Genomic DNA, 22,735 nt, shown 5'->3' on the forward strand with positions numbered 1-22,735 from the left:
TTTCTCTACAGCTCTCTTCTTTTCTTTCTGAGTCCTCACCAGACTGCACAATGAAGGCTTTTTCTAGCATGCACTCAAAACTCTTCCATTACCCATTATGCAATTTCAAAGCCCCTTCCACTTTTTAGGTATTTGTTACAACATCTTCCCCCCTCCTCCACTTCTCAGTATCCATTTTTGTCTTAATCCATTTGGAATGCTCTAACTAAAATACCATCGACTAGGTGGCTTATAAACAACAGATGTTTCTCATCATTCTGGAGGCTGGAAAGTACAAAACCGAGGCACTGGCAGATTCAGGTTCTTATAAGGACCCACGCCTGGTTCATGGGTGGTTCATCTTCTGATTCATCTTCTTACTATGTCCTCACATGGTTGAAGGGGCAAAGATGCTCTCTGGAGTCTCTTTTAGGGTACTAATCCCACTGATGAAGGACCCCCCCCTGATGACCTAATCACTTCCCAAAGGTCCTACCTCCAAATACCATCACATTGGGGGAATAGATTTCAACATAAATTTGAAGGGGAACACAAACATTCAGTCTATAGGACCAGACCAAGGCAGATTTGCCTTAAATTCTACTCTAATGATGTTCTCATGTTTTATGCATGTTCTACATGTGTGTTGTATTAGAGTAGCATAATTAAAGCAATCATCTTTTAATAAACAGAAAAAATATTTTTAATAGTTACCACAGGCTTTAGAAGCAGCCACACAAATTTCTTCTGCAACATATTCCCCAGTTGAAAACTTCAGGTAATCTCCCTCAGTTTTCCCAAGGGAATGATAAAGATACACCTGAAGGACTGGATCTATTTGTTTCACAGGATCAGTAATTCCAGGAATATCACCATTCTGATGCAGAGGTGTGCATGTTCCTTCCATTTCTGTCATTGTGAGGCAAGCCATTCCCATGCAGTCTTTTTCAGAACATTTGCCTGTAAGAGAAAACAACAGTTAATCAATGACTGTGAAAAACATCAAGATTATAAACTTTCTGTAGACAAGGACTATAAAATTGTAAAGTTTACAACTTAACTGAGGAAACATAATATAAATATGTAACACAAAACAGAGAAAATCAGTTGCAGACCACAGAAGAGATCCCATGAGGCAACATGATTTCTTAACAAATGAATTACTCTAACAATTGCTTATTAATATCTGGAGGGGAAAAATAACATTGCAATATAGGATTAATTGATGATTTTTTATAAGAGGAGTTAATATTTAAAACTGATCTTGAACAATGGATTGGATTTAAATGGATGGAAGAGGAAAAACATTCCAAGAGAATAAAACTGTTGAAGAGTAGAAAGATACAAAATATGTTCAGTAAGTTATTGGGCAGATGTATAGAATTTGAGAAGTTAAACCATTTAGGATAATTGATACTTATGGCAAAACTGCAGCTACATACCCAATCTGCATTTTTCCTTTTTTCTTGATACTGAAGCCCAATTTTGTTGAGGAGAGTAATGTATCAGAAAAACAAAACAATACACTGTACTTCCCCATAGGTGGATAACCACGTGAGCCAGTGTTAGCAAATAAGATTAAATGAAAGTTTTTGGATTGTACTTCCAGGACCACTCCTTAAAAGGAGGGTGACTCCTTTTGTTTTTTTCCCCTTCACTCTCTTCCTACCCGAATCTTGTGGTCAGTGCACATCATAGCTACCAGTCGAACGGTTGAATGGTCGAACAGTCGGACACTTAGCATATTAGGCTTTTATATATAGAGAATCTAAATAACAAAATAAATTAATGAACAGAATGGACCCAGAGACATGGAAGCATGGAATAGAGTGCGAAATCTCAGAGGGAAGGCGGGGGGAGGTTGGGTGGGTGAGAAATAATCAACCAAAGACCTTAATTGCATAACCCATGGACAGAGACAATAGGGTGCTGAAGGCCTGGGGAAGGGAAGAAGAGGGGAGGCCTGGAGAGGGGCAGGTTGAAGGGAGTCAATGGGGGGAAAGGGGGGACATATGTAATACTTTCATCAATAAAGAATTTTTTAAAAGATTTATTATTTTTTAAATATTACTGAATTCAACATGCTAGTAATTTGTTCAGCATTTTTTCATATATGTTAAACATATCCCCCCAGATACCTGTTAGCATCAAACAAACTCTTCTTGTCTTTATCTATTCTCAGGTGTACTTGAGGTGAGTTGGTTTCTACCAGATATTTGGCTACCTAAACATATTTTCAAGAGTACATTTGGCCAATTATATCTAATGCAATAACTCTCCAAACTATAATCAAACATCCAAGTAAGAGCACAGCCAAGAAAAGTTACATAACATGAATTGCACAAGGGCAGAGTCCAATTCAAGCTTCTTGTCAATGATAATAGGAATATCATGTCTAACAAATATCATCAGTGATAAGAACTTGGATCTACTTTTCAGCAACTACTGTTTTTTAAAAGGCCTCAGGCCTGGCAGGTAGCTCATTTGATTAGAACTTTGTCCCACTACACCAAGGTTGTGGTTCGATGTCCAGTCAGGGTACATACAAGAAATAGCCAATGAATGTATAAATAAGTGGAACAACAAATTGATGTTTCTCTCTCACTAATCAATTTTTTAAAATCTTTTTAAAGATTTCATTTTTAAAAAAGGTCTCAGATTTTTCTTAATCAAATATAATTTTCCATGATAAAGACAACATCGCTTGAGAACTAGAGTATCAGGGTGCTATATTAATGTACCTGTCCTTCTGTATCTCTAACATTCCTCAAAGGCTCAGTTAACACTTAAGGGATAGCAACTAAAAAGTAAACTACAGAAGGCATCAATTATTTTTTAGCCTCACCTACTTTTAAGTTATTGGGCAATTTAAGAAACTGGATTTACTATACACTTCATCTAAAATATAAAAGACCCTTTCCTAAAAACACATTTTCTGGTGTCAGCAATAATTCCTTTAGTTTTTATCTATATTATCCATTTCATTAAGTAGAATTTTTTTATTATATACTATTAAAAATTACTTCAGCTCAGCAGGATGACTCAGTTGATTAGAGCAGCATCCCGAACACCAAAAAGGTTGCTTCAATTCCCTGCGAGGGCACGTTGTGGGTTCAATCCCCAGTCAAGGGGTGTACAGGAAGGGACCAATCAATGTTTTTCTTTCACCTCTCTCTCTCTCTCTTTCTCTCTCTTGCGCTCTCTCTCTCTCTGTGTCTCTCTCAGAAATCAATAAACATATCCTTGGGTAAGGGTTAAAAAATTATTTTAACTAAAATAAAAATTTTAAAAAAATTATCCATTGCCCAGCTGATGTGGCTCAGATGGTTGAGTGTTGACCTATGAACCAGGAGGTTACAGTTCAACTCCCAATCAGGGCACATGTCCAGACTGTGAGCTCGATCCTTAGTAGGGGGCATGCAGGAGGCAGCCTATCAATGATTCTTTCTCATCATTAATGTTTCTCTCCCACTCCCTTCCTCTCTGAAATCAATAAAAACACATTTTTAAAAATTACTTCATTAATTAGCCTCTGAGCTAACCTTAAAACAATTTTATTATACAGTTTATAAATATTTTTGTATTCATTTATAATAGACTTTATTATAATTAATTTGTTGGAATTTAGCTATATTTTCTTTATGTGAATACTGATTTCCATTATTTGATACTAGAGGCCTGGTGCACGAAATTTGTGCAGGGGGGGGGGGTGTCCCTCAGCCTGGCCTGCACCCTCTCCAATCTGGGACCCCTTGGGGGATGTCCGACTGCTGATTTAGGGATCGGGCCTAAACCGGCAGTCTGACATCCCTCTCACAATCCGGGACTGCTGGCTCCTAACTGCTCGCCTGTCTGATTGCCTCTAACCGCTTCTGCCTGCCAACCTGATCGCCCCCTAACTGCTCCCCTGCCAGCCTGATAGCCCCCAACTGCCCTCCCCTGCCGGCCATCTTGTGACGACATCACACGAGGGTATCACACCACCTAGGCTTTTATTATATAGGACTAGAGGCCCGGTGCACGAAATTCGTGCATGGGGGTGTGTGTGTCCCTCAGCCCAGCCTGCACCCTCTCCAGTCTGGGACCCCTCGAGGGATGTCCGACTGCCCGTTTAGGCCCGATCCCACTGGGCCTCACAATCCAGGACTGCTGGCTCCCAACTGCTCTCCTGCATACCTTCCTGATTGCTCCTAACCGCTTCTGCCTGCCAGCCTGATCACCTCCTAACCACTCCCCTGCCAGCCTGATTGATGCCTAACTGCTCCCCTGCCAGCCTGGTCACCCCTAACTGCCCTCCCCTGCAGGCCTGGTCACCCCTAACTGCTCTCCCCTGCAGGCCTGGGTCCCTCCTAACTGCCTTTCCCTGCAGGTTTGATAGCCCCCAACTGCCCTCCCTTTAAGGCCTGGTCCCTCCCAACTGCCCTCCCCCACTGGCCATCTTGTGGTGGCCATCTTGTGTCCACATGGGAGCAGGATCTTTGACCACATGGGGGCAGCCATCTTGTGTGCTGCAGTGATGGTCAATCTTCATATTACTTTTATTAGATAGGATAGAGGCCTGGTGCATGGGTGGGGGCCAGCTGGTTTGCCCTGAAGGGTGTCCCGGATCAGGGTGGGGGGTTCCCTTGGGGCGTGGGGCAGCCTGGGCGAGGGGCCTGTGGTGGTTTGCAGGCCAGCCACACACCCTGGTGACCCAAGCAGAGGCCCTGGTATCTGGGGTATATTTATCTTCTACAATTGAAACTTTGTAGCCTGGAGCGGAGCCAAGCCTTCTGCTTGCTCTGTGGAGGCAGCCTTTTTTGGGGGGATTTATGTATCTTCTATAATTGAAACTTTGTAGCCTTAAGCGGAGGCCTGGGCCCGCCAGGGTGTGCGAAAAGCTTGGCTTTCTCCATCACTGGGGGCAACCCTAGCCTCCTGCTCTTTCCAGTTCGGTGGCTGCCGCCATTTCTGTTTGGATTTATGAATCTTCTATCATTGAAACTTTGTAGCCTTGAGTGGAGGCCTAGGCCGGCAAGGGCAGGCGGAAAGCTTGGCTTCCTCCATTGCCGGGGAAACCCAAGCCTCCCTCATGCTCTCTGTGGCCGTAGCCATCTTGGTTGGGTTTATTTGCATATTCGCTCCTGATTGGCTGGTGGGCGTGGCTTTCGGGCATGGCTTGTGGGTGTAGCGGAGTGAGGGTTAATTTGCATATTACTCTTTTATTAGATATGATGATGATTATTCTTCGTAAAAAGTTAAAGTAGAAAAACATCACTTAAAACTTAAAATCAATGTTAAGAGAAAGGAGACTATTTTTGAAAGTATACTACAATAATCTGTGACATAGAAATTTCCTGGTGATACGTAAAATATACAATGCTGCTTTATGAATCTTTGACAAAACAAGGTAAAATGCCATTATACCATACATACTTATATTTTCCCCATGTCTTTACAGAAGTATTTTAGGAGTAATTCAACAATGACCTAGATAAAACACAAGGGTACCATATTTGATAGTTTATGAGAAATATTAGAAATTTAAAATTTGTTCATGTCAAATTTTCTAGTCTAAATGCATTCCATCACTTTTCTGTCCACATATCATTATATCATCTGCCTTCATTTCAATTTACCTCTATTCATTTACTCATTCAACATTTTCCAAAAGAAAGATATAATCCTTTGCCTCAAAAGCTCTTCATCAGAAGGGAAATAATGTAAACAATTTTAAAACAGATTTCATAGTAATCAGGCAAAAAGAAGGTAGCTATATCATAGTCTTATAATGTTGTTCTTTATAAGGTATAAGATGAGAAGAGGATCAGAAACTAAATCTCTGAGGTTACAAGTCTTTGAAGCTAGTAAGATTGCCAAAGATAGGCATACTAGTAGAGAGGAACGTAGCCGACTCTTGTAAAGTAATGGCCAGAGAAGTAGAAAAACTATAAGTATTCATTTTGTAAAAAATCATTCTTCTATGTATACTTCAGATTAGTGTGCTTTTTGTATGTATATTTAAATAAAAATAAGGTTTTCTTTTTTAAATAAAGAAGAGAAGAGAGTTTTATGAGGGGAGTTATTAAGTACTACCAAGAGGTTAAATAAGATAGAAACAAAAGGAAACAAATCCACTGGATTTTTTTTTTTTAATGAGAATGTTCTCTTCTTTTTTTTTTAATATATTTTATTGATTTTTTACAGAGAGGAAGGGGGAGGGATAGAGAGTTAGAAACATCGATCAGCTGCCTCCTGCACACCCCCTACTGGGGATGTGCCCGCAACCAAGGTATATGCCTTTGACCGGAATCGAACCTGGGACCCTTCAGTCCGCAGGCCAATGCTCTAGCTACTGAGCCAAACCGGTTAGGGTGAATCCACTGGATTTTAAAAGAAGACTACCTATAGGAAAAGGATCTGAAAGGTAAGGATGGCTTTTCCTTTTTATTTTGTATCATTATCTTGAATTTTCTAATCTCATACATAGTTTATAACTTAGAATTTTTACCCAGCAAAAAAAAAAAAAAAAAAAAAAAAAAAAAAAGCATTTTCAAACATTTGAAGATTCAAAGTTTACCCCCAGAAGCAGCATTTAACAAGTTACTTTTTGGAGAAACCAAGATGGCGGCATAGGTAAGCACCTAAACTGCTGCCTCGCACAACAATTTCAAAACTACAACTAAAAGACAGAACGGACACCATCCAGAACCACAGGAAAGCTGGCTGAGTGAAAATTCTACAACTAGAAGGAAAGAGAAAAGCTCACAGAGAATTGGAGGTACGGCAAAGGGTCTTTGTGCACGCAGAGAGGAAGGGCGGCTGAGAGCCTGGCTGACTTTCTCTGGCGGAAGGGGGAAGGAAGCCCTGACCGCACTGAACCCCAGTTCTGACTGCACTGAACCCCAGTTCCAGGCGAACACCTGGGGACCCACGCTCTTACGGGGGGAGTCTGGACTGTCAGGTAGAGAGAAAGGCACCCAGAGACTCGGAGACCCGGGGGAGCCCTGGCAGGCAGGGTTCTGGAGGCGCGCACCAGTGTGCACAAAGGCTGCGGAGGTTGCCACAGGCTTTCCCTAGCAGAAGGGAGTCCGAAGCTCCTGACTGCACTGAACCCCAATTCTGACTGCACTGAACCCCAGTTCCAGGCGAGCCCCTGGGGACCTGCGCTCTTACGGGGGGGAATCTGGACTCTCGGGCAGAGACTCGGGAGCCGGGGAAGGTAGAGGTCTGTAGGCGCGCGCATGCCAGTGCGCACAAAGGCTGCGGAGGTTGCCACAGGCTTTCCCTAGTGGAAGGGAGTCAGAAGCTCCTGACTGCAATGAGCCCCAGTTCTGACTGCACTGAACCCCAGTTCCAGGCGAGCCCCTGGGGACCCACGCTCTTGTGGGGGGAATCTGGACTCTCAGGCGGAGACTCGGGAGCCGGGGAAGGCAGAGGTCTGAAGGCGCGCAAGAGCAAGGCTGACTGGAAGCCAAGACTGTCTGCTCCGCCCTGAGACTCCACCCCATCCAAGCTGAGCACAGAGGCTATTGCAATTTGGCAAGTCTAATCCTATAAGGCTGTCTCCAGCACCAAACTTCTCCCTGCATAGACACAGCTGATCCTTACAGCCAACTGGTCTGGAGGTCAATTCCTCCCAGTGATACCAACAACAATCAAGACTTAACTACAACAAGGCTGTACACACAGTCCACAAAGGGGTGCACCAAGAGTGTCTACCTCAGGTTAACTGGGAAGGCCGACCCACTGGGCCATATAGGAAACCTAGCACACAAAGCTACCCTACCAACTCAGGGAAGCAGTGAAAATGTGGCATCAAAGAAACAGATCACAAACGAAAGAAATGGAGGAAAACAAACGACTGGATATAGAATTCAAAACCACGGTTATAAGGCTTTTCAAGAATATCCTAGAAAAGGCCGATAAATATAACGAGACCCTCGAAGATATGAAAAAGGACCAACTAGAAATTAAACATACACTGACTAAAATAAAAAAATATTATACAGAGACCCAACAACAGACTAGAGGAACACAAGAATCAAGTCAAAGAATTGAAATACAAAGAAGCAAAAAACACTCAACCGAAAAAGCAAAAAGAAAAAAAAATCCAAAAAGTTGAAGATAGTGTAAGAAGACTCTGGGACAACTTCAAGCGTACCAACATCAGAATTATGGGGGTGCCAGAAGAAGAGAGAGAGCAAGATACTGAAAACCTATTTGAAGAAATAATGACTGAAAACTTCCCCCACCTGGTGAAAGAAATAGACTTACAACTCCAGGAAGCGCACAGAACCCCAAACAAAAGGAATCCAAAGAGGACCACACCAAGACACATCATAATTAAAATGCCAAGAGCAAAAGACAAAGAGAGAATATTAAAAGCAGCAAGAGAAAAACAGTTAATTACCTACAAGGGAGCACCCATACGACTGTCAGCTGATTTCTCAACAGAAACTATGCAGGCCAGACGGGAGTGACAAGAAATTTTCAAAGTGATGAATAGCAAGAACCTACAACCAAGATTACTCTACCCAGCAAAGCTATCATTCAGAATTGAAGGGCAGATAAAGAGCTTCACAGATAAGAAAAAGCTAAAGGAGTTCATCACCACCAAACCAGTATTATATGAAATGCTGAAAGGTATTCTTAAAGAAGAGGAAGAAGAAAAAAGTAAAGATAAAAATTATGAACAACAAATACATATCTATCAACAAGTGAACCTAAAAATCAAGTGAATTAAAAACCTGAGGAACAGAATAATCTGGTGAATATAATAGAATCAGGGGCATAGAAAGGGAGTGGACTGATAATTCTCAGGGGGAAAGGGGTATGGGGGGGTGCGGGAAGAGACTGGACAAAAATCATACACCCATGGATGAGGACAGTGGGGGAGGTAAGGGCAGAAGGTGAGGTGGGAACCGGGTGGAGGGGAGCTATGGGGGGGAAAAGGAGAAACAATTGTAATAATCTGAATAAAGATTTATTTTTTTAAAAAAAGAAAAAAGAAAAAAAAAATACAAGCGACTTTTCTGAGCTATAACATACCAAACCAAAGGAGTAAATAAAAAAGTATGACATCTGGTCCAAAAAAATAGATCCAATCCTGGAAAGCAGTAAAGTAAAGGCATATGATAACAGCTGGGCAGCAGGCCTCAGGCAGGAGCAGAGGGCCTCTGAAAGACTTGAGAAAAAAGTGGTGCAAGGCTGCTTGCTAAGATGGAGTGGAAAACAAAGCTAAACAAAACATAAACACCTACAGATGATATAATAAAGGAAAGCAGTGACAGAAAAGAAAAAGGCAATTCCGATGGAAGAAAACTTGACAAGGGGGTGAAATAACAGTATAGATACTCCTTGGCTCAGTAACAAACAATCCTTATTATAATATAGGCAACGTTATTGTTTTTACAAATTAGTCACCTACAAAGCACTAAGAAATTAATTATGGTTTCTAAACAGAAAGGCAAACAGCTGAAGAAGTAGAAATAGTAAGATAGGAATACGTAAGAAAATGTTTTCTGAAAATATATGAACAAAGAAACACATTAAACTTTGCCATGAGGCTGTGACCAGCAAAATCTAGATTGTGGGAAACTAACTAACCTGGTTAAAAAAGGAAAAAGAGAAGTAATGCAGGAAACAAACAGATTAATAGAGACTGTAAAGTTGCAATGTGTGGACCTTATTTGGATCCTGGTTTTAAAAAATTATAAAAAAGAAAAAGCATTTATGATATATCAAACAATTTGAAATTTGATTACTTGCTGAATATTTAAAGAATTAAGGAATTGTGATCATGTTCTTATTAATAAAAGAGTTCTAATATCTTAGAGATACACACAGAGCTATTAATGAAAGAAATGATGTCTATGATGTGCTTTTCACAGTAGTGAAAACTAGGTGGCACAGTGATTAGAGTATTATACTATTATGTACATTTTTGCATGTTCAAAATTCTCCCTATAAAAAGGTCTTTTAAATGATTTTATTGTATTATACCTAGCACTTTCTAATAAGAGTGTTTTCAGATTATTCAAATGGAAAATATTAGGAGCCCGGCCAGTATGGCTTAGTGGTTGAGTGTCAACCCAGGAACCAAGAGATCACGGTTCGATTTTGTCAGAGCACATGCAGGTTGCCAGCTCCATCCGGAGTACAGGGTGTGCAGGAGGCAGCCGATCAATGATTCACTCTCATCATTGATGTTCCTATCCCTCCCTCTCCATTCCTCTCTCTGAAATCAATAAAAAACATATTTTTAATTAAAAAATTTTTTTGAAAATGTAGTTAAGAGACATAAAGAAAGGATTGTGAGGCTCCAGAATGCATCTAAGATGCAATCAATAAGAACAAACACTGAAAGCAATAATGGCTAAAAATTTCCAAAACCAAATGAAGATATTATCAGGAGTTAAGTGGACTAAAATAAATTTCAATAATCCACACCTAGATATATTTTAGGCAAACAACAGAACCTTTAGAACATCATATAGAAAGAAAAAAACTGAAGAGCTACCAAAGACAAGTGGGAGATTATTTACAAATGAATAAAAATTAAACTGGCATCTTCTCAACAACAATCAATACTAGATGACAAGGCAGTAATAACTTCAAATTGATTAAGGAAAATAACCCAGGAAACAGGAGTGGGGGGAGTGGGAGGGATGGCATTTTCAGACATTCAAAGCCATATGAAGACAAAATGTTAAACCACCCACAGACTCTTACTAAAAGAACTATTAATAGATACGGTTTTATGAGAGGAGAACAGAATTCAGACAGAGAGCATTTAATTACAACAGCAAGCACCAAAATTGATAAAGTATTGGTAAATGTTTTTTGTTTTTTTTAAAATATATTTTATTGATATTTTACAGAGAGGAAGGGAGAGGGATAGAGAGCTAGAAACATCGATGAGAGAGAAACATCGATCAGCTGCCTCCTGCACACCTCCCACTGGGGATGTGCCCGCAACCAAGGTACATGCCCTTGACCGGAATCGAACCCAGGACCCTTCAGTCTGCAGGCCGACGCTCTATCCACTGAGCCAAACCGGTCTTGGCTTGGTAAATGTTTTTTAAATGGAAAAAAAATAACACCTTGTTTAAAAAGAAACACATGAAGTTGAAACTTTAAATTAGAATAAAGTAGAAGGGGGTTGATTCCTCCTTGCCTATTTAGTAGGACATTTACTAAATAACTTGGAACTTTGTTGTAAATGCTTATATTTAAACATATGTCAAAAATGCTAAAGGTAATCACTCTCAGTTGGTTAGTGTTGTTCTGATAGGCCAAGGTTGCAGGGGCACATACAAGAGTCAACCAATGAATGAATAAATAAGTGGAACAACAAATTGATGTTTCTCTGTCCCACCTTCCTCACTCTCTAAAATCAATGAATAAAACTTTAAAAATAAAAAAAATGTTAAAGGTAACCTTTAAAAGAAAAGATTTATAATCTATAAGAAGGAAGGAAACAGTATCATGTCATCTGCGAATAATGACAGTTTTACTTCTTCTTTTCCAATTTGGATGCTTTTATTTCTTCTTCTTGTATGATCACTATGGCTAGCACTTCCAGTACTATGTTGAACAGGAGTGGTGAAAGTGGGCATCCCTACCTTGTTCCTATTCTTAAGGGAAATGGTTTTAGTTTTTGCCCATTAAGTATGATGTTGGCTGTAGGTTTGTCATATAAGGCTTTTATTATGTTGAGGTATGATCCCTCTATTCCCACTTTGCTGAGAGTTTTTATCAGAAATGGGTGTTGGATTTTGTCAAACGCTTTTTCTGCATCAATTGATATGATTATGTGGTTTTTGTCTCTCAATTTGTCTATGTGATGTATCACGTTTATTGATTTGCGGATATTGTACCAGCCTTGCATCCCTGGAATAAATCCCACTTGGTCATGGTGTATGATCTTTATAATGAAACTAGACCACCAACTTACACCATACACAGAAATAGACTCAAAATAGATAAAGGACTTAAACATAAGATGGGAAACCATAAAAATCTTAGAAGAATTCATAGGCAGCAAAATATCAGACATATGTCGTAGCAATATCTTTATTCATACAGCTCCTAGGACAATGTAAACTAAGGAGAAAATAAACAAATGGAACTACATCAAAATGAAAAGCTTCTGCACAGCAAAAGAAACCATCAACAAAACAATAAGAACGCCCACTGCAAGAGAGAACCAATTTACCAATATTATATCCGACAAGGGTTTAATCTCCAAAATTTATAAGGAACTCACAGAACTTTAAAAAGGAAGGTAAACAATCCAATCAAAAAATGGGCAAAGAACCTAAATAAACATTTTTCAAAAGAGGATGTATGAGAAGGCCAAGAGACATATGAAAACATGCTCAAAGTCACTAATCATCTGAGTGATACAAATCAAAACAACAATGAGGTACCATCTCATACCTATCAGAATGGCTATCATCAACAAATCAACAAACAACAAGTCCTGGCAAGGATGTGAAGAAAAAGGAACCCTCGTGCACTGCTGGTGGGAATGCAAACTGGTGCAGCCACTGTGGAAAAAAAGTATGGCGTTTCCTCAACAATTAAAAATGGAACTCCCATTTGACCCAGTAATCCCACTTGTAGGAATATATCCCAAGAAATCAGAAACACCAATCAGAAAGGATATATGCACCCCTATGTTCATAGCAGCAGAATTTACAATAGCTAAGGTTTGGAAACATCCTTAGTGCCCATCAGTAGATGAGTGGATTAGAAAACTGTGGTACATCTACACAATGTAATAGTATGCTGCTGTAAAAAAGAAGGAACTCTTACCATTTGCAACAGCATGGATGGACCTGTAGAGCATTATGCTAAGTGAAATAAGCTGGTTGGAGAAAGATAAATATCACATGATCTCACTCATTTGTGGAATATAATGAACAACATAAACTGTTGAACAAAAATAGATCCAGAGACAGAGAAACACTGAACAGACCATGAAACCTCAGAGGGGAGGTAGGGTAGGGTGGGTGACAGGGGTAAGAGATCAACCAAAGGACTTGTATGCATGCATATTAGCATAACCAATGGACATGGAGACTGGGTTGGTAGGGGCTTGTCCTGGAGGGTGGGAGTGGCCAGGAAAGGGTCAATGGGGGGAAAAAGGAAACATATGTAATACTTTAAGCAATTAAAAAAAAAAAGGTGGAAAAAGAAAAAAAATGACAAACAAAAAAATAAGATAGTAAAAAAAATTTTAAGTCCAGATGGCAATACATACAATAAATATAAATAAGCTAATTAAGCCCACCTTATAAAAGACAAAAAACATCAGACTGAATCTTTTTTTTTTTTTTGCCTCAAAAAGTGACATTTATTCAAAGGGAAAAGAAAAAAGAAAAAAATTGACAAGATGTCCGTCCCTTGGCTCCCTTCCCTCCCCGCTCCTGCTTCTCCTCAGCCTGCCAAGGACTGAGAACCCTGGCTCGGATGAGGTAGCAGGCCAGCCCCTCTCAGATGAGATCAGCAACATTGAGGGGCATCTCCTCAATGGAAGTGTTGTAGAAGGTCTCAATGTCTCGAAGAGTCCTCTTGTCTTCTTCTGTCACCATGTTAATAGCCATACCCTTACGGCCAAAACGTCCACCCCGACCAATTCTGTGGATATAGTTTTCCCTGTTGGTGGGAAGGTCATAGTTGATGACTAAAGAAACCTGCTGCACATCAATACCTCTGGCCTATGGCAAGAAAATATGACAGCTTCAGCATGTGAGTGAGAAGAGGATGTAAGCTACCCAGAATGAACTTGGGACTTTAGTATACATGTAGGCAGCCAAAGGAAGGCAAAGGAAATGATGTGTCACCTTCTCCCCTGAAAACCTGAGGCATGCCAGATTTTATTCCAAGTTGCTACTTTCTTGAAGAGGGGCACTATGAGTCAGACTGAATCTTTTTAAATCATGGTATATAGTACTTAGAAGAGACAGATAAAACCATACAGAAAAGTTAACCAAAAAAAGACATTTTTCTCAATTTGACAGGTACAAAATGGCATAAATTCTTGTTGATTATAAACCAAGCTATAAACTCAAAGAAGTTTGCAAAATATAAATCAATAAGCAATAGAAACCCCAATTTAAAAAGGGTAAAAAAATATATGAATAGATAAATAAGCATAAAAGGAGAATCCCACTTGTAAAAAGAAAATACAAACTAAAATAAGATACTAAATCCTACCCATCAGGTTGGCAAAATTGAGAAGTCTGAAAATACCAAGTGTTGTAGAGAGGATGTAGAATTTAAGAACCCTTCAGACAACTAGTTTTGAAGATTAATTAGGCTGCATTAATTAATCTAAAGATATACCTATTTTATAACCCAGCAATTCATTTCTAGGTATAACTCTAGAGAAATAAATATACTAGTGCATAATTTTCAGAGTAACATTATTTGTAGTAATAATAAAACAAGTAACTTTAATGTTCATTAGTTGACAAAAATGATATGTAAATTGTGGAGTTTAATACAATGGAGATACTATACTATTCATAAACTTAAAATGAATGAACTAAATGGGTATCAAAACATGGTTAAATTAATGTCATAAAAATAAGTGGAGATTAAAAATTTGTAGATTGATATTTATGCATGATACTATTTAAAGTTTAAATTCAGTTTAGTAGTATCATATTATTTATTGATACATATATGCAGTAAAAGTTTAAAATATGCATGAAAATGATACTAACTTCAGGCTAGTGGTTACATCTAGTGTGATAAATGGGAGACATATCAGAGTAGGAGTAGGTAGATGAGTTTCAACTGTAACTATAAATATGTATTTCTCAAAAAAAATCTAAAGCAAAAAGTGGCAAAAATTATTAGAACTAAATGGTAAGTATAGGTAAATGAATTATTTTATTTTTTCTAATTTCCTGTATGTTAAGAATATTTCAAAAACATTTTAATATTAAAATAAAAAGAGAAAAAGAGAGAATATAGCCTTTGCATTAGGATCCAAGTTGAAATAGGACTGGATTTGAATACTGATCTCTATGCTCTTACTCTGAAGAAATTATTTAATCTTTCTGAGCCTCCGTTTCCTAATCTCTTTAAAAAAATAACAGCCACTATTTCACAAATTATTGTAAGGATTAAATGAGACAATCTATCTGAAATAATCTCACCCAGAGACTAGTGCTTTCCCTTCTCTTTACCCTTTATAAGACAAGTAGTGGCCCGGTGCATGAAATTCATGCATCGGGGGAGGGGGTCCCTCAGCCCAGCCTGCACCCTCTCCAATCGGGGTCATCCCTCTCACAATCTGGAACTGCTGGCTCCTAACCACTTACCTGCCTGCCTGCCTGATTGCCTCTAACTGCCTCTGCCTGCCTGCCTGCCTGCCTGATCGCCCATAACTGCCCTCCCCTGCTGACCTGATCTCCCCCCAACTGCTCTGCCCTGCCTGCCTGATCTCTCCCCCCAACTGCTCTCCCCTGCCTGGCTGATCTCGCCCCCAACTGCCTCTGCCTACCTGATCACCCCTAACTGCCCTCCCCTGCCGACCTGATCTCACCCTCAACTGCCCTCCCCTGCCAGCCTGATCTTGCCCCCCAACTGCCCTCCCCTGCCGGCCTGATCTTGCCCCCAACTTCCCTCCCCTGCCAGCCTGGTTGCCCCCAACTGCCCTCCCTTGCCGGCCTGATCTCGCCCCCAATTGCTCTCCCCTGCCAGCCTGATCACCCCTAACTGCCTCTGCCTGCTTGATTGCCCCTAACTGCCCTCCCCTGCCAGCCTGATCTTGCCCCCAATGGCCCTCCCATGCTGGCCTGATCACCCCTAACTACCTCTGCCTGGGCCCCCACCACCATGGCTTTGTCCGGAAGGAAGTCAGACATCCGGAAGATGGCAGTCGACCCAACCTAATTAGTATATTACCCTTTTAGTAGTATAAATAGATTATATAGGATAGGATTTCTTAAATGTTGGGGGGAGGAGCCTTTTTCAGCAGGAGGAGATGCTCTTGGCAGACAAAAATACATAATCCCTATATCTGGACTGATAGCCAGCCATATGCACTATACTGTCAAAGCGGTCATTAAAAAATTGAACCGCTTTCTTACACCTTACATCAAACAGCTGTTGCCCTTAAAAACCCTCATCAGCCCCCACCTTAGGTTCTGCCTTCTCAGTTCACCCAGATTAGGCTCTGATTGGTCGGTTTCTATGCCAGTCAGCGTCAAAAGCTCCACCTCCTGGGCAGCCACTGGCTCCTTGCACTTCACCCAGATTTGGTTCTGATTGGTCAGTTTCTATGCCAGTCTGAGTCTCCAGGCCTATCAATGGGCCTGATCAGAGAGGCAGGGCTGATCAGCAGCCCCAGCGGAAGCCCAAGAGAAAGAGAGGCGCAGCTGGTGGCCCGGCCCAGAGTGAAAGAGAGAGGCAAGTGCTGATCAACAGCTGCCACTCAGGCTACGGATCAGACCCTGCTTCTCTGTCCAGGCCTCTCTTCAGGCCTGATCCGCAGCCCCCTCAGCAGTCAGTGCTGGGTCGTCACAGCAACCCTGCACTGACTTCTGGTCGGTTGAGCCTTCAGTCATTTTGGATGTTACGGACCCTGGGTTTTTATATATTAGGATGCTGAGATTTTTTTCTTCTTTTTTCCCCTCCTTTTATTCCCCCCACCCCAAACATATAGGCAGTGAGGATTAAAATATATGGTAATTCATATATGCTGAAAAACAGAAACTACTTTTAAAAAGTAAAACTTCTCACTGAAGTTTGGTTACATTACCAACAAAGACATACTGTCTTAATTTATTCCTAAAAGTAAAACCTGGTACAGGATTCAATGAAACAACACTAGTTTTTTGAAGTTCAGGTAACATGAATAGGGAAATAGAGAAGCGATATAGGGAAGGGAAGGCAACCAATAAAACTGCACTCTTACACCAACTACCACGGCAGGCTTAACCCCTTGGAAAAGCTCTAGGAAACAGTATAAAACATCTCAGAATTATTCCACCCAGGGGATCACTATAGTATTTACACAGTACAAACCCCTGAAAGTTACTCACTGGTTGAGTGAGGGCTTGCTCCCAATAGTGTTAATTCCACAACATTTCTGGCCTGCCACAAGCACTGGAAGCATGGCGTCCTATAGTTCCCAAAAAAGAGAGTCAGCAGGTAGAGATGCAAATACTAACAGAATTTGTGTTTGCTAAAGCACAAAGAAGGTGATAAGGGTCAAGGGTGGGACATAAACAACATCAACGCTAGCCGCCAGACTATACCATTTTGCTATTACTTAAACAGAACAAAAGGAGAAAAGGAGATGATATGGTGTCAGCTCTACTGGCTAATTAGTTCAGAACTTGGTCTTCCTCAATTTCTGCTTGAAAATTAATTTACATTAAACTGAATGAACCAAAAGTTTTCCTTTATTTTTTCATATGTATTTTGTATGGTCTTTAAAGAGAGGGTAATCACTTCTGGTTTGTCAAAATGGAATGTCCTCCTCACACAGCATAAGAAAAATAGATTCTAGATACAGCAGGAAAATTAATTTAGCAAAAAAAGGTTTTTAAAAAAGACAGCTTTCTAAGTGTTTTTATCTTATATTCACACCATCTAATCTATTATGCTGCACATTTCATTGAATATAAACATTAAACATTTTATAAAGTCAGAAATAGTAGAGACTATTAAGCACATTTAGTATAAAGCCATGGGATAAATTTTGTTAAGGCAGGGATTTTGGCCCTAGCTGGTCTGGCTCAATGGATACAGTGTCAGCCTGCAGACTGAAGGGTCCCGGGTTCAATTCCGGTCAAAGGCACATGCCAGGTTGCCGGCCCGATCCCCAGTAGAGAGCATGCAGGAGGCAGCCAATCGGTGATTCTCATCATTGATGTTTCTAACTCTCTCTGCCTCTCCCTTTCTCTCTGAAATCAATTAAAAAATATATTTTTTAAAAAAACAAAGACAGGGATTTTGGATGTTTTAAAACCAAAATAATTTGGTTGTATGAGTGGAGGTGCTATATACTTTCATCCAAAACTTAGAAGGTATGCTAAAGTAAAAGATCCGTGTGAATCTGATTAAAACAAAAGTAGTTGATTACCTGCTAATCTTTTGTTACTTGTGCATACAGACTCTTTCTTCATCTAAAATACACCTACAAAAGCTGTAATAGCACAAAAGAACCCCTTTTGGATTAATGAAGAGGAACAGTGAGTGTCTGAAATAATGTAAGAATCTCATTTATTACATAAAAACGTGTATCTCTTATAAACAAGACAAAAGGCAAATTATGCATTTAAAAAATATGTAGAAATCCTGTTAAATTCTGTTTGAATGCATTTGATAGTCATTTAAAACCAAAATAGTATTGGTATACACACAGACAGATCAGTAGACCAAAACAGCATCTAAAAATAAATTCAAGAATGTACAGGAATATAACAATATTTTGATACAGTAGGAAAAGTATATTTGTTTACAAATGGCACTAACATAACTGACAATACAACTAGAGAAAACATGCTAAACCTATATTTAAGTAAAAAAATAAAGTATATATAAATTAAATATTTAATGTAAACTATAAAATAATTAAAATACTGAAAGAACCTTTGAGATGACTTTTATCTGGAATGGAAAAACTTTCTTATGCAAAATGAAAAAAAAACAAAATCCATATAATAAAAGTCATATAAATTGCCTGTCAGTCCTTATTTTCTTTGGCTAATAAAGTGATTTTTATTCCCACTTGAATTTCAATGCCTTAGGCAGAAAATGCACTGTCAGTTCCCCATGGTTTGCCCTTCTCCCTACTATCTTACATAACAAGCCTCTTTATCTTTATACACACTAATGACACGGAAATCAATCAAGTTTTTTACCTGTACAATAAAGAAAAAGATTATATTAAATTTTCCATTTCTCTAGAGAAAAAGAATTATAAACAAAACCAAAAGACAGACTGACAGAAAATATTTGCATTTCATTTGTCAAACAAGGAGTATCACCAATATACAAAGAGCTCCACAAACTGGTTAAAGACAATCTACTAGAAATATGACTAATTTATTACAACCTTCCACCAAAAATATATTTTGAGCACATATGAAATATTTAAAAAATTAACCATAAGAAAACATATGCTCAAAATTAAAGAAAGAAAATTAAAACTAAGCATAAGAAAATCTAAAAAATTACCTCAATTTAGAGTAACTGCTACTAGGAAACAATTTTTGCAATGAGTATATATGCCTTTATTTCATTTCTCTTTATATTTGTATTCTATTCTTTCAAAATGACAAAATAATTTCAAGTGTTTGTATACTCTTTAAAAATCATGTTTGTTAGCTCTTCTTAATGTTCTCTGACTGGTCTCCTCACATATTTGAAGTTGAACATTTTCAGTAATTTCTTTGGTTCTTTAAATACATTCACTTTAATTATTTATTTACCAAAAAATCTTTTGCATATGTACATCCTTTCCAAACCTAACATCTAAGCAAAAAATAAAATAAAATAAAGGAAATCAAGACTGATAAACTTGACTACATAAAATTATAAGCATCATAATCAAGTTTTTTTTAATTGAGGAAAAAACATATGCTACAAAGGTTTACTATATTTATATAAGTAACCCTTACAAATCAATGAGAAAATGAATAAAGAACATTAATAGGCATTTCATAAAAGAAGTGTAAATATTTCCTAATATGAAGACATGGCCAACACCATTAATAATGAAAGAAACATAAATAAAAATGAAATATTGTTTCTTCCTTATCACTGGCAAAAATCAAGACTGACAATAGTGTTGGCAAGAATATTAAAAAGAGAATATCTAAGAATTGTTCCTTTTAAAGAGGACAAGAGCACTATAGTACGATGTGTATCTAATAATTCTCTGAAACAGTAATAATGAAAAATGACATTAAAGGGATCTGATAAATATAGAATGGTATACATAGCCAATAAAATAGCATGAAGGCATTAAAAAATGAAATTCATGGCTTACATTATAATCTTAGCATAGCACAAAATGGACACCAAGTAAGTATTTATTGAGTAATTGATTACATTAATGGTTTATTTAATGAGTGACTGATTATACACTGATGGATTGCTTGAGTATGTAGGTGGGTGAGTGACTGATTGACCAACTGAGTGACCACTGAGTAAACAATTGACACACTGAGTGAGTGGCTTGAGTGACTGACTGATAAGCTGAATAAATGACTGAGTGATGACCCTACAGGATGGTCCTATTCATTTAAGAGTACATTTGAATTTGTCACTATACACAAACATCCAGAAAGGTTTAAAACTTGTTAAAGAAGTTCTGTCAGTCACAAGAAGCACTTGCAATTCTTTTTACCAATTTTTGGTATTTTTTAAATACCAATATAGAAATATTCCCTGACTCAGAAATCACAGTATACTTTTACACCAGCCAATGTTGGAACAAAACAGAATCTGAAAATTGACCCAACTATATTCATAATTTAAAACACTACTATTTCATAGCAGCAGAGAAAAGATGGATTATTCAACAAATAGTGTTAGAACAACTAGACAACTAGTTATGTCTTTCTTATAACAAGCCTGCACCCACATAAAAAGTACATTTTCTATATGAGTTAAAACAGTAGTTATATTGGTGAATTTATATTGTACCAATATAACTTCCAGATAAATCAAGAAAACCTGGGAGAGTTTCAAAATAGAATTTCAGGGTTAAGCAGGAACATAAGTAGGATTTTTTTTTTTTAAGTAATAAAAAGAATGACTAACAAAAAGAATAGCATAAAAACAAAAAAGGTATGCATGAGAAAAAAAATCACACTATCAACGAAGTCAAAAAGATAAAAAGATAACCTGGGGAAAATATTTACAATTCATTTCACAAATAAGAGCTATTTTTTTAGTCGAGAAAGAGCTTCTACAAATCAAAGTAAATGGTCAACAATCAAGACAGAAAATGGGCCAGGATATGAGTGAATAGTTCCCAGAAAAGAAAAATTAAAATTATGAGATTCCATTTTTCACATCTCAAATTGACAAATATCAAACTATCTGAAAACAGGTGTAGAAAAGTATAAGCTGGCATTTCTATGAAGATCAATTTGAAATTAATAACGTAACTTTTGAATCAGTAATTCCTCTTCTATATAACCTAGTTATGGTCCTACACACGCAAATTTACATTACAGAGATATTCACTACTTTTTGAATTCTAAAACATTTAAAATGCCACCTGTTCACAGTAGATAAAATTTTTGAGAGAATAAAAAGAAGAGACAAAGAGAGCTTTGCTTTAAAGGGAAGTAGAAAATGCAGGAGTAGCTTGAAGAAAATGTGTCAAGTAATGGTACTAAATTGGGAATTGGCAAACTAATGTTCACAGGTCAAATTCAACCAGTTGCCTGTTTGTAAATAAAGTCTTTGAATCCTTTCATTTTTGTATTCTCCTTGGTGGCTTTTGCACCACAAAGGCAGTGCTGAGTAGTTGCAATAGGGACAATCTTGCCAACAAAGCCTAAAATATTGACTATCTGGTCCTTACTAGAAAAAATTTGCCAACCCTGGTTTATACATCAGTGATTTTCAGTCTGGTCCCCAAATCAACATCAACAGCATCACCTGGGAACTTGTTAGAAATGCAGATTCTCAGGCCCAACTCCAGACCAACTGAAACAGAAACTCAGCAATTTGTTTTAACCAGCCCTTTATGTAATTCTGATAAGAACCCCTGGGTTAGGGAACAGTTCTAGCATAGACATGAAGAGATGAGGACCTATCTGACGTTTGTGTTCACAGATATAAAGGGCCTTGAGGAGATTTAATAAAAGCCTAATAAGTCTCAAGGAGGCTATCAAAGAGGGCTTAAAGGAAAGTGAGGAAAATACTTTTGAAGGCTGAATTAAAGGAGATCCTTGTTATACAGTAGTGGAAAGTTTGGCAAAACTATCACCTACAGTAATTTGGAAAATAAAATATATATAATTGACCCTTAAACAACACAGGGAATTAACAGTGCTGATCCCTGTGCAGTCAAAAATCTGCATTTAAGTTTGGGTTTCCCAAAAACTTAACTATTAATAGCCTACTGTTGTCCAGAACCAATAATATAATCGATTAACACATACTTTTATATAAGTTTTATATACTTTACTAGAGGCCCGTTGCACGAAGAGATTCGTGCAATAGGCCTTCCTTCCCTTGGCTTCCAGCACCGGTTTTCCTCCGGCACCTGGGACCCAGGCCTTCGCTCTGGCCTGCCACCTTTGCTGCAGACTCCAGCCAGAGTCTGCAGTCTTCGTCTTTGCTGCGGGGCAGGAGTGCTGCTCCTGTAGATCCCTTCGCCCCTAGCCCTCCCTCTCATAGCAGGCATCCTGCCCTGCCCAGCTGCCGCCATCTTTCTCCTTCTAATTTGCATATTCCCTCCTGATTGGCTGGTGGGCTTAGTGGAGTGATGGTTAATTTGCATGTTTCTCTTTTATTAGTGTAGATTCTTACAATAATGTAAACTAGAGAAAAGAAAATGTTAAGGAAATCATAAAGAAAATACATTTACAGTTTACATCGTCTGATGGTTATTTACTAGTCATTAAGTGGCAGTGGATCATCGTAAGTGGCAGTGAATCATAATCAAAATCTTCATCCTCGTCTTCACATTGAGCAGGCTAAGAAGGAGGAGAAAGAGGAAGCGCTGGTCTTGCTGTCACAGGGGTGGCAGAGGCAGAATATGTGGAGGAAGTGGAAAGGGAGA

At 38.7% G+C, this 22,735-nt stretch overlaps 1 protein-coding gene across 2 annotated transcripts in view; it reads right to left on the reverse strand.

The window, feature by feature from the left end:
* JAK2 (Janus kinase 2) overlaps nt 1-22,735 on the reverse strand; it is a 112,222-nt gene that overhangs the window by 76,525 nt on the left and 12,962 nt on the right. For both annotated transcript variants that reach the window (XM_080669931.1, XM_080669930.1), the window contains exon 3: nt 694-939. Coding sequence is in view for 1 of the 2 variants with exons in the window: in XM_080669930.1 (XP_080526056.1) it covers nt 694-916 (223 nt within the window). In the remaining variant the exon portion in view is untranslated. The remainder of the gene's footprint in view (nt 1-693; nt 940-22,735) is intronic.

The sequence above is a fragment of the Plecotus auritus genome (assembly GCF_963455305.1).
Source record: "Plecotus auritus genome assembly, chromosome: 5".
Taxonomy (NCBI): Eukaryota; Metazoa; Chordata; class Mammalia; order Chiroptera; family Vespertilionidae; genus Plecotus; species Plecotus auritus.